The 11,189-nt window shown below is 57.8% G+C and overlaps 1 protein-coding gene across 2 annotated transcripts; it reads left to right on the top strand.

The window, feature by feature from the left end:
- Positions 1-695: 695 nt before the first annotated feature.
- On the top strand, positions 696-8,134 carry LOC127473319 (uncharacterized). 2 transcript variants are annotated; one of them, XM_051792766.1, is made up of 4 exons: positions 696-797; positions 3,945-4,045; positions 6,216-6,272; positions 7,237-8,134. In XM_051792766.1, exons 1-4 carry the CDS (start codon positions 699-701, stop codon positions 7,580-7,582), a joined length of 603 nt encoding a protein of 200 aa, XP_051648726.1. In that variant the 5' UTR covers positions 696-698; the 3' UTR covers positions 7,583-8,134. The 2 variants fall into 2 exon arrangements, with proteins under 2 accessions (XP_051648726.1, XP_051648728.1); XM_051792768.1 differs by having other exon boundaries at positions 3,945-4,011.
- Positions 8,135-11,189: the final 3,055 nt, after the last annotated feature.

Consider the following 11,189-nt stretch of genomic DNA (forward strand, 5'->3'; position numbering starts at 1 on the left):
AAATAAAAAAAATGAAAAATAAATACAAAAATAAGCAAAGAAATAGGAAAATAAAATTAAAGAGAACAATGAAACAAAAAATTAAAAAGAAAGAAAAATTAGGTAAAAGTCAAATATAAAAAGTAAAAAAAAATAAATTAAAAATTAAAAACTAACTATCCCGCGTCCTGCAGCCTCCCCCGGGGGATGTCCCTGCAGCAGGGAGGAGACATCTCCTGGCACTGGCTGGAGTGCAGGAACCCCACTGACTCCCATCTGGAGCATTCATTAACAGTTATTAATAATAGTTATGAATAATAGTATTTAATAATAAGACGACATAATTATTATATTATCATCCAATAATAATTATTTAATAGCAATACAACATATATGAATGCAATATATAGTAAAATAATATTTATTAATAGTTATTAATAATAGCTATTTATGAGGTATGGTGCGAATTAGGAATTAATTATGCGAATTGGGGAGGGGGGCATTTTTCAGCCGCCAGCCCCTAAGCAATCCCGAACTCCTGCGCCAAAAAGAAGTGCAACAAAATGAAAAAAAAAAAAAGAAAAAAAAAAGAAAAAAATAACCGCAAAGCGAAATTTGAAGAAAAAAATAAAATAAACCGATGAGTCCTCCAAGACCATAGAGACTAAACCGGAACCACCGAGTCCGAAATCGGAAGTGGTGGCTCTTTTCCCCCCAACATGGCGGTGTCCCACCCTGGGAGTCGCGGCTGCTGCTGGTGCGACAGAGAATCGCCGTGGGAGCTGCTCTGCGACCCAGAACTCTGTGGATTTCCGCAGGTAAGAGCGGAACTGGTGCTCCCAGTGAGGAACTGGGGGTCCTGACCAGGGAAGGGGAGCTTCTCCTGCCCTGATTGCCCGCAAGCGTCCGCGGGTGCCACGCGAGGAGCCAGATCCTGGTCTGAAGAGCACGGTCTGCAGGGCGCAGCAGCCCAAAGCCGCGCTCCGGGCCGTGTCCCTGCAGCTCAGGGAACCCCTGTTTGCCGCACCTTGAAGTCCTGTGCGCTCAGCACCTCTTCCTGGGGGGTTTTACGCAGATTTTGGGATCCGTGAGTTGTCCCAACCAGGGAGCTTTTTGGTGACCTAAATGTAGCTTTTTAAACCTCAGCCCCGCAGGGTTTGCAGTGTTTTACAAGAACAGAGTGAGCCAGGTTGGATTCTCCTGCTCAGCTGGGCCAGCACTTGTTGTTGTGAGTTCTCCTCTGTCAGAGGAGGAAAAACCACTTTACTGTCCCTTGTAGGGCTGAGTGAGGCTGTGGATTGCACTGCAGAGCATCTGCAGGCTCCTGGTGCTTGGGGCTGTGGTGTTTGGTGTGCAGGAAACACCCCAGTGTGTCTGACCTGTGGGTGGATGTGCATTCCAGGAGCAACTCGGGTTGGGAAAGGCCAAGCGTGGGGTGGGAAGGGCTTTTTCCCAGGCCCGGGCGCTCTCAAGGCTGGGATGGTTTTAAGTGTTTCTTGTGTTTTGCTTTCCCAGCCCGGAGCAGAGTTGGTATTCCCTGAGTTGGATGTGGAGTGTGGAGGTCTCTGTTGGAGGGGAGAGAAATGTCCCTGCTGGGTGATGTGTCCTTGGTGAGCAGAGAACTCTGCCCTTGGCATTGTGGGTTTGTGGATATGGACTCAAAGCAGGGGTGGCAGTGGTTCAGGGCAGAGGGAGCAGGGCCTGACAGACAGTGGCACTGGAGGTTTGGTTGTGGTTGGGAACGAGCAGCTGGATCTCTCCCAAGGCTGTGCTGTGGATTTGGGTCCTGTCTACCCACAGGTCTGTGCAGCAGCTGGAGACTGGGAGGGTTTGGGGGCTGTGCTGTCTCAGCCTCCTATTTTATTGTCACTGGGAAGTGGCACCTGCATCCCACTGGAAGGAGAAACTGGGGAGAGACTGGCAGGAGGGAGGACCATTTCTAGATGTGCCCTTGGATTCCCGTTCCTCCTGGTGGGCCTCTGCTGCCTCAAGTACAAAGGAAGGAAATCTTGGAGTGGCTGTTTGTTCACCTGTTGGGCTTGGACATGAAATTCCAGGGAAGCTGCACTTGCTGGAGTGGCTGGAGTGAGAAGCAGCTGAAGGTGTTTGCTCTGTGCTCCTTCCCCACCTTCCCCTCAGTTCCCTGAGATCCAGGTACTCACACCTCACCTTTGCATTTTCCAAGGGAAAAGCCCTTGGAAGGGTCTCTAAGTGTGGCACTGAGGTTTTCTGCAGTTGGAATTTATGGGGAGGATCCAATCACCAAGGATAGACCCCAAATGTCCTGCCCTGGCTCCGTAAGGTGAGAGGATGGTGTTCCTCCAAGCCCAGATGCAGTTTGGGTGGTCCTGTGTGCACCTCTTGCTGTGAATGTATTTGTGTTGCAGGTCAATAAAGTCCATTTCAGTGGTGATTGTGTGTGATTTTTGTGTGCAATAAAAGCCCCTGCCCATTCCTCTTGACTCTTCCCCCTCCTTTTTAACCCTCAAACCTTGCCCTTCCAGCCCACTACTGATTCCCTGGTTTTTAACACAAACTGTTCATTCTCTCCTCTAGAGATTCCCTCAGATTTAACCCCCAAAGCTTTCCCTACCTCTCCAGGGGGGGAATGGCCACATACTGCTGTGACCAGGGGAGAGAATGAGCACTGAGAGGTGACGTGGGGCAGTCAGCAATGGGCATGCAGGGAGAGTTCTGAGAGTGAAGTTGCAATAGTCAAATTTGGTATCAAGGAGGTGACTGGATGTGGAGAGGTAGGGAAAGTTTGGGGGTTAAAATCTGGGGCAATCTATAGCAGAGAGAATGAAAATACTGTGTTAAAATAGAGGTAATCAGGGGATGAAATAGGAGATAGAATCCATGGCAGAGAATGAAGATTTGGAGGTAAACCTGAGGTAATCAGCTGTGGACAGGCAGGGAAAATTTTGGGATAAAATGTGGGTCAGTGTGTAGCAGAGAGAAGGAAGATTTTGGGGTAAACTGAGGCCGTCAGTAGTGGGCAGGTAAGGAAAGTTGTGGTGGTAAAACTTGAGAAAATGAACCTTTGGAGGTAAAAAAAGAGTTAATCAGTAGTGTGCAGGTAGGGAAAACTGTGGGGGTTAAATGTGAGGTGATCTGTGGGGGAGAGAATGAAGATCTTGTGTTAAAAATGAGGTGTCCAGTTGTCCGCTGAAAGGGCAAGTTCTGGGCCTTATAAACGAGATTGATTCTCTGCAGGGAGTGAATGAACCTGTTGAGGTAAACTGAGGTGATCAGTGGTGGGCAGGTCTGGCAAATGTGGGGTGTTAAAGTTCAGGTACTGTGTTGGGCAGAGACTGAGTGTTTGGAGGTGAATTGAGGTTCTCAGCCGTGGGCAGGAGGGGCTGATTTTGGGGTGTCCCTTGAGTTGGTGCTTTGCCTTGCAGGTGCAGCGAGGCCGAGCCCTGTCCCTGCTTTGTCAGGCAGGGCCCATGTTTGGGGCTGTGTGTCAGGGATGGCAGGGGGGCTGTGGAGGTGTGAGGGAGGGCAGGGGGGCTGTGGAGGTGTCCGGGAGGGCAGGGGGGCTGTGGAGGTGTCGGGGAGGGCAGTGGGGCTGTGGAGGGGGCGCGGGGGGTCCTTTGCAGCGGCGGCGGTGTCGGGGCTGCAGTACCGGCTGTGTCCGCCAGGCGGAGACTGCGGGGGCCCAGCGGGACACGGCCCGGGGTGGGACCCGCTGCCGGGGGTGGGAATGGTGCCGCTGGAATGGGGGCTTCGGGGAAAGAGGTTTTCTCCTGTGCAGGTCAGTCCTTGGGCTGGAATGGAACTTAGGAAATGGGCTGGTCTGGCCCCAGAGAGCGTCACTGAAGTCGGCATTAATGACCTGACCTGTGCCCACTGCTCGTTATTCACCCAACAGAAACCCAGAGCAAGTGTTGGTTTGGTTTGAAGAACTTGAATAACTATCAAACAATATAAATCAGCCTTTTCTTCTTCTTGTTTCCTTTTAGATGGTGGAATTGCCTCTCTGTCCGTGTGCTGAGCTCCAGCTGCAGGGACTGTCAGACATTGTTGGCTGTGAGTTTGTGTTCTTCTCCCTTGGAAACTGGAAGTAATTATCACTTAGGTTGCAGAAATATTTTCAGAATCCTTTGCCTTTTCTCTGCCTTTGGCTGATAGACAGGTAGGGAAAATTTTGGAGTAAAATGTGGGTCAGTTTGTAGCAGAGAGAAGGAAGATTTTGGGGTAAAGTGAGGCTGTCAGTAGTGGGCAGGTAAGGAACGTTGGGGGGGTAAATCTTGAGAAAATGAACCTTTGGAGGTAAAACAGAGTTAATCAGTAGTGTGCAGGTCGGGAAAACTGCAGGAGTTAAATGAAGATCTTGTGTTAAAAATGAGGTGATCAATCGTGGGCTGAAAGGGCAAGTTCTGGGGCTTAAAAAGGTGGTTGATTCTCTGCAGGGAGTGACTGAACCTGTTGAGGTCAACTGAGATGCTCAGTGGTGGGCAGGTCTGGCAAATTGGGGTGTTAAAGTTCAGGTACTGTGTTGGGCAGAGACTGAGTGTTTGGAGGTGAATTGAGTTTCTCAGCCGTGGGCAGGAGGGGCTGATTTTGGGGTGTCCCTTGAGCTGGTGCTTTGCCTTGCAGGTGCAGCGAGGCCGAGCCCTGTCCCTGCTTTGTCAGGCAGGGCCCGTGTTTGGGTCTGTGTGTCCGGGAGGGCAGGGGGGCTGTGGAGGTGTGAGGGAGGGCAGGGGGGCTGTGGAGGTGTCCGGGAGGGCAGGGGGGCTGTGGAGGTGTCAGGGAGGGCAGGGGGGCTGTGGAGGTGTCCGGGAGGGCAGTGGGGCTGTGGAGGTGTCCGGGAGGGCAGGGGGGCTGTGGAGGTGTCCGGGAGGGCAGTGGGGCTGTGGAGGTGTCAGGGAGGGCAGGGGGGCTGTGGAGGTGTCAGGGAGGGCAGGGGGGCTGTGGAGGTGTCCGGGAGGGCAGGGGGGCTGTGGAGGGGGCGCGGGGGGTCCTTTGCAGCGGCGGCGGTGTCGGGGCTGCAGTACCGGCCGTGTCCGCCAGGCGGAGACTGCGGGGCACAGCCGAGGGTGCCCCGGGCACGGGCCAGAGCCGGGCAGGGCCGGGAGGGTTTGGGAGTCCCGGCGGGGAAAGGACCGAGGGATGGATGGGCTGGATGGAGCCACAGAGCCGGGCAGGGCCGGGAGGGTTTGGGAGTCCCGGCGGGGAAAGGACCGAGGGATGGATGGGCTGGATGGAGCCACAGAGCCGGGCAGGGCCGGGAGGGTTTGGGAGTCCCGGCGGGGAAAGGACCGAGGGATGGATGGGCTGGATGGAGCCCCGGGCGTGTGCTCATGGGAACACACTTGTCCAGGGCACCGGGATCCGGGTCAGGCTCCAGTTGCCCTCGTGTCCAGGGCTGCAGGGTCTGAGGGATTGGATTTCCCTGGGGGTTTGCAGGAGAGCAGGAATGAGAGGAAAGGCGGTGCCAGAGCTGTGTCCCAGCGGGCTGTGTGTGCCTGGGAGGACAGAGAGCCTGTGGGCTGAGATTGCTGGGAGTGTTGGGATGAGCATTCCAGGGAACGGGGAGCTGGGAATTCCAGGAGCTGATGGAACCATCACCTCAGGTGTGTTCAGTTTGTGTCTGCAGGAGCTGGGACTGGGGCTGGAGAGCTGTTGCTGGGAACAGGGGGTGGAGTAGAGCTGTTCCATGGATGTGTAAGGAAGGAGAGAGTAGCAGGGAAGGGGAGTGTTTCTAAACTGTTCCCAGGATTCCCTTGGTAGCTGAATCCCCCTCCAGCTGCAGCAATCAGGGGAAGGTCCTTCCCTGTCCAGCCCAGTGCCTTGTGCTCAGCCTGGCCCAGGCTTGGGCAGGTTGTCCTGCAGCAACTCCTTAATTTCTCCCGGAGAAAACCAAGTGGCAGAGGCTGTTATCAAGAAGCCCATAAGTGTGTTTGGAGAAGAGAGTGCTGAGAGCTCCGTGTGCCTGTGTCCAGCCTGGCACCATCCCCAGGGAACAGGCTGGGCAGGTGTTGTGGCATGGAACAAACCCTATTCTTGGAAGAGGTTTTCTCCTGTGCCAATCAGCCCTTGGGCAGGAACTGAACTTGGGAACTCAGTTGGTTTTGCCCCAGAAAGCATCATTTTCATCAGCATTAACAGCCTGCCTGCCGCTCATTATTCACCCAGCAAAACTCCAGAGCAAGTGTTGATATGGTTTAAGGAACTTCCAATAAATTTAAAGCAAAATAATTCACCATTTCCTTCTTCTTTTTTCCTTTTAGATGGTGGAATTGCCTCTGTCCATGTGCTGAGCTCTGGCTGCAGGGGACTGTCAGGCTGTGAGTTTGTGTTCTTCTCCCTGGGAAATTGGAAATAATTACCAGTCAGGTTTCAGAAATGTTTTCAGAAGCCTTTACCCTTTTCTCTGCCTTTGGCTGATAGATCTCTTTGTGCCTTTGGGTTTGCAGCTGTTCCCCCTGGAAAGGGTCAGGAGGGACCTCCCTGTGTGCCCAGGGCCCTGCAGGGGACAGGATGGACACTCTGGGGTCACACCTGTGTTTTTACATGGGGGCCAGCATGAAGAGTTTTGGGTAAAAATGAGGGAATCAGTAGTGGATGGGTGGGAAAAATATTGGCCCTAAATCTTGAGGTGGTCTGAAGAGGCCAGGAAACATTTGGGAGGGAAATCTGTTGTTCCCTTGTGCTGTGCTCTGTCCTCATTCCTGGGTCAGCTCCAGAAATGTCCCGGGGAGCTACAAAAATGATGTCTGGGCTGCTGAAAAATGGGAAAATCCCGCTGGCAAAATGCAGAGGAACAGGTCTTGTGAACCTCCCCTGGATGTGACAGAGCAAAGCTGGTAATGCCAGCTCTGTCTTGGAAACTGTCTGACCATAAGGTTTTGCAGGAGAAGAGAAACAAGGAGAGAGCTGAGGGAATGTGCTTCCAATGAATAAGGATTTGGTGGGTGCTGGAGTGATTCCTGTATGTTTTCCACTTCCCTTTTTCTTCCTGGAATCATCTTAAAATGATTCCTTTAACCAAGCACCCAAATTTGAGAATTTGAATTGGAGAGGAAGTGATGGACAATAAATGCAGAGGGAAGTGGTGGAATGGTGGTGGAATCCTGGAATGTTTTGGGTTGGAAGGGACCTTAAAGGTCCTCCAGTGCCACTCCCTGGGCAGGGACACCTTCCACTGGCCCAGGTGGATCTGGAAGTGCTGGAGGTGTTTAGGGAATGCTGAGAGTTCCCCCCCCCCCCGCCCTCTGGTCATTGGAAAGACTAATTAACTTCTTCCCACAGGGAAAAGCCCTGGAGCAAGAGGTGCCCGAAAGCACTGGAGTGTGTGCCCAGCGAAAGCTGCGAGTGTCGAGCTTCAAACCCCCGCGGACTGTCCCCGGCGCGACTCGCCCGGAGCGCTGCCCTCGGCCGGGAGCGTCCGATCCCGCCGGGAATGCGGGAGCGGAGCCTCGGCGGGACGTCGGCAACTGGGAGCGGGAGGGGCGGGACTGGGATGAGCGACAGCGGGAGGGGCGGGACGGTGCCCATAGAAGGAGTGTGGGGCGGGGCCGTGTCCATAAAAGGGGATTGTAGGGCGGGGCGATGCCATAAAAAGAGCCTGTGGGGTGGGGCGATGCCCATAAAATGACCGGGTAAGGCGGGGCGATGCCCATAAAAGGAGCGTTTGGGGCGGGACGGTGCCCATACATGGTTTTGTGTGGCGGGGTTGTGTCCATACAACGAGCGTGTAGGGCGTGGCGATTCCCATACAAGGAATAATGGGGCGGGGCTTTGTCCATAAAAGGAGTGCCGGGGCGGGACGATACCTATACAGGAGCGTGTGGGGCGTGGCGATGCCCATAAAAGGAGCATATGGGGCGGGGCGATGCCCATACAAGGAGTGCCGGGGTCGGACAATATCCATACAAGGAGCATATGGGGTGGGGTGATGCCCATACAAGGAGTGCCGGGGTCGGACAATATCCATACAAGGAGCGTTTGGGGCGGGGCGATGCCCATACAAGGAGTTTGTGGGGCAGGACCAGGCGCTGCCGTCCCGTCTCGCTGAGCGCGGCTCTTCCGGGCCGGGCGTTCTCCTTGTTCTCGTCGCTGCCGCTGCTGTCACTGTCATTGCTGTTGTGGATCGTCATTAATGTTCAATTAGTCTTGTTTTCTCCCTTATTAAACTGTTCTGACCCCACGAGCTGCATTTTTGTCTCTGATCTCTCCCTGGAGGGGGGGGTAAGCGAGTGGCTGCTGGTCCCGTATTCCACCTGGGACACTTTCGGGGGCTCAGAACCAGATCGACTCACTCGGGCTCGCAAAGAGAGACCCGGAGCTGCCTTTTGGGGACTCAGAGCCGGACTCGCTCGGTCAGTTTTTGGGCTGACAAAGACAGACCGAGCGCTGCATTTTGGGGGCTCAAAAACCGGGCTCAGAGCAAGACTAAATCCTGCATTTGGCAGTCTTGAAACCGGGCTCATGTGGCCCATTTGGGTGCTTAGAAACAGCCACTGGGTGCTGCTTTCAGGGCTTGAGGCAGACACTGAGTCCTGCGTGTTTGGTCTCACCCAGGGAGACCAAGTGCTGCACTTTGGGGGCTCGAGAACCAGTGACTAAGTCCCGTGTCCTGGGCCCTTGAAAGCAGGGTCACTCAGCCAGCATTTGGGCTCCACAAAAGGGACCAAGTGCTGCATTTTTTGGGGCTTAAGGCAGAGACCGAGTGCTGTGTGTTTGGGCTCAGAGATGGAGACCAAGTGCTCCAAACTGGTCTCATTTGGCCAAGGTCAGAAACAGACCCCACGTTGTGTTTTGGGGCTTCAAACCAGGGTCACCCGGGAGGCATTTGGGATCACAAAGAGAGCAGGTCCTGTATTTTGGGATGCTGAAAGCAGAGTCAGCCAGCCAGCGACTGGGCTTCACAGAGACGGAGTGCTGTGTTCTGGGGGGTTGAAGTAAAGCCCAAATCCCGTGTTTTGGAGCTCCAATCGGGCTCCTTTGGGCAGCGGGAGCCTCTGTTTCTCAGCTCTAAGCCCTGCCCTCGGCACAGCCCAAACCCGGGCTCCCCCGGCCCCATTTCGAGCTCAGCACCAGCGACTCGGCGCCGCATTTGGGGCCGGGGGCAGAGCCCCGGTGCCGAGTTTTGGGGATGCAACGGGGCACCCGGGGCGGTTTTGGGGCTCGGAGCAGAGCCCGAGTGCCGCGTTCGGGGGCTGGAAGCAGAGCCCAGCCCCGCCCGTCGGGCTCGGCCCGGGAGCGGCACCGGCCGGGCTGGGGTGACCTCGGTGCCGATGCCAGCCCCGATCCCGCCTCGCTCGTCCCGCCCCGCGCCCCGAGCGATGGTCCCGCAGCTCCCGGAGGAGCGGCCGCCGCAGGGGCGGGGACGGGGCGGGCCGGGGCCGGGCCAGGTGAGCGGGGAGGGACCCGCACAGGTGCGGGGGGCCCCAGGGCGGCTGCGCGGGGCGGGACCGAGGTGATTTGAGCCCCGGGAAGTGCTGCCGGCGCCATTTGCTCCCGGAGTGCCCGGGGAGGGCGGTGGGCAGCCTTGGGCTCCCAGCTCTGCCCCGCTACCTCTCCTTCTTTCCCCGCTACCTCTTCTTTCCCCGCTACCTCTGCTTTCCCCGCTACCTCTCTTTTCCCCGCTACCTCTCCTTCTTTCCCCGCTACCTCTCCTTTCCCCGCTACCTCTCCTTCTTTCCCCGCTACCTCTCCTTTCCCCGCTACCTCTCCTTTCCCCGCTACCTCTCCTTTCCCCGCTACCTCTCCTTTCCCCGCTACCTGTCCTTTCTACCTCCCCTTCTTTCCTCGCTACCTCTCCTTCTTCCCCCTCTACTTCTCCTTCTTCCCCCCCTCTACCTCTTCTTCCTCACTCCAAACCTGTCTCCTTCCCCTCCCACTCTATCCCCCTTTCCCCCCCCCCCCACTTCCCACTCTCCCCCTTCCCTCCCTCTCTCCCTGCTGACACCCCCCTGAACCCCACCAACCCCTCCTTCCTCCCCTGTCCCTTCCCCACTGTCCAGCCCGACCCCCCGCCTCTGTTCCCCCTCTGTCCTTTCTCCGGCCACCCTCCCTCTCCTCCACCACCCTCTCTCACCTTTCCAACCCCCCCCCTGCTCCCCCTGCCTACCCCGATCCCCCTCTATTCTTCCTTCCTCCCCTCTCCTCCCTCCACCCCATCTGTCACTCCAGACCCGGCTTCCCCCTCCCCTCCCCGCTCCCTCGTGCCCCCCGATCCCCCTCCCGACCTCTCCACGTACCCCCCTATCCCCCTCTCTCCCCCTGCTCTCCCGTCCCTCCCCCCTCCGTCCCCCTGTCCCCGCAGCCGCGGGTTTGGGGGCGCCGGTTTTAATAAAGCCGCTCAGGCCGGACCCGGCGCCCCCCTGGATCCCCCTTTCCACGGGGCCGGTCCCGCTCGGCGGGTCCCCCCCCTGCAGTTCACAAGCACCGCCCGACACCGCCGGGGCTCCGGCCCGTCCCGACATCACACGGGGGGCTCCGCGGGTGGGGGGACAACGGCTGCGGGTTCGATCTCGGGAATAGACCTCGGCGTCTATTCCCGGGACCGAACCCAGGAGCCGTTTTGCGGCGGGGGGAGGCGGGGGGGCAGGGGGGGGGGGAGGCGGGGAGGGGGGAGGAGGGTGGGGGTAGGGGGACCCCCCTCCAGAGGAGTGGGGTCCCGGGGTGGGAGGGGAGGAGGGGGGAGTTCCCCCCTCCGATCCCTCTCAGCCCGGGACCCCCTCCCCTGGAGGGCGGTCGGGGGCGGGGCCCCCTCCGGAGGAGGGGGTCCCGGGGAGGGGGGGGTTGGGGAGGGCTCCCCCCGGAGGGGGGGGGTCCGGGGAGGGGGGGGGGGGGGGTTGGGGGGAGGGGGGGGGAATTCCCCCCCCCTCCCCTCAAACTCCCTCCCCTCCCCGGGCCCCTTCCTCCGGGTGGGGCTCCCCCCCGACCCCTCCTCCTCGGGACCCCCTCCTCCGGACAGGGGCTCCGCGGGGGGGGGGGGGGGGGGGGGGGGCAGCAGGAGGGGTCACGTCACTCTGCAGCGTGATCAGAATTCACAGCAGCGCACTCCCCCTCGCGTCACCCCCCCCCCCCCCCCCCCCCACCCCCCCCCCCCCCCCCGCGGGGCCCCTGTCCGGAGGAGGGGGTCCCGAGGAGGAGGGGTCGGGGGGAGCCCCACCCGGAGGAAGGGGCCCGGGGAGGGGAGGGAGTTTGAGGGGAGGGGGGGGAATTCCCCCCCCTCCCCCCAACCCCCCCCCCCC

This window comes from Manacus candei, unplaced genomic scaffold (genome assembly GCF_025592945.1).
Source record: "Manacus candei isolate 608988 ecotype Guabito, Panama unplaced genomic scaffold, ASM2559294v1 h1tg000035l, whole genome shotgun sequence".
NCBI classification, from domain to species: Eukaryota; Metazoa; Chordata; class Aves; order Passeriformes; family Pipridae; genus Manacus; species Manacus candei.

Coding starts and splice junctions, on each gene's coding strand:
- LOC127473319 (XM_051792766.1), top strand. CDS start 699: ATGGCGGTGTCCCACCCTGGGAGTCGCGGCTGCTGCTGGTGCGACAGA. Junction 798..3,944: donor AACTCTGTGGATTTCCGCAG/GTAAGAGCGGAA, acceptor GTTTCCTTTTAG/ATGGTGGAATTGCCTCTCTG. Junction 4,046..6,215: donor TTCTCCCTTGGAAACTGGAA/GTAATTATCACT, acceptor TTTTCCTTTTAG/ATGGTGGAATTGCCTCTGTC.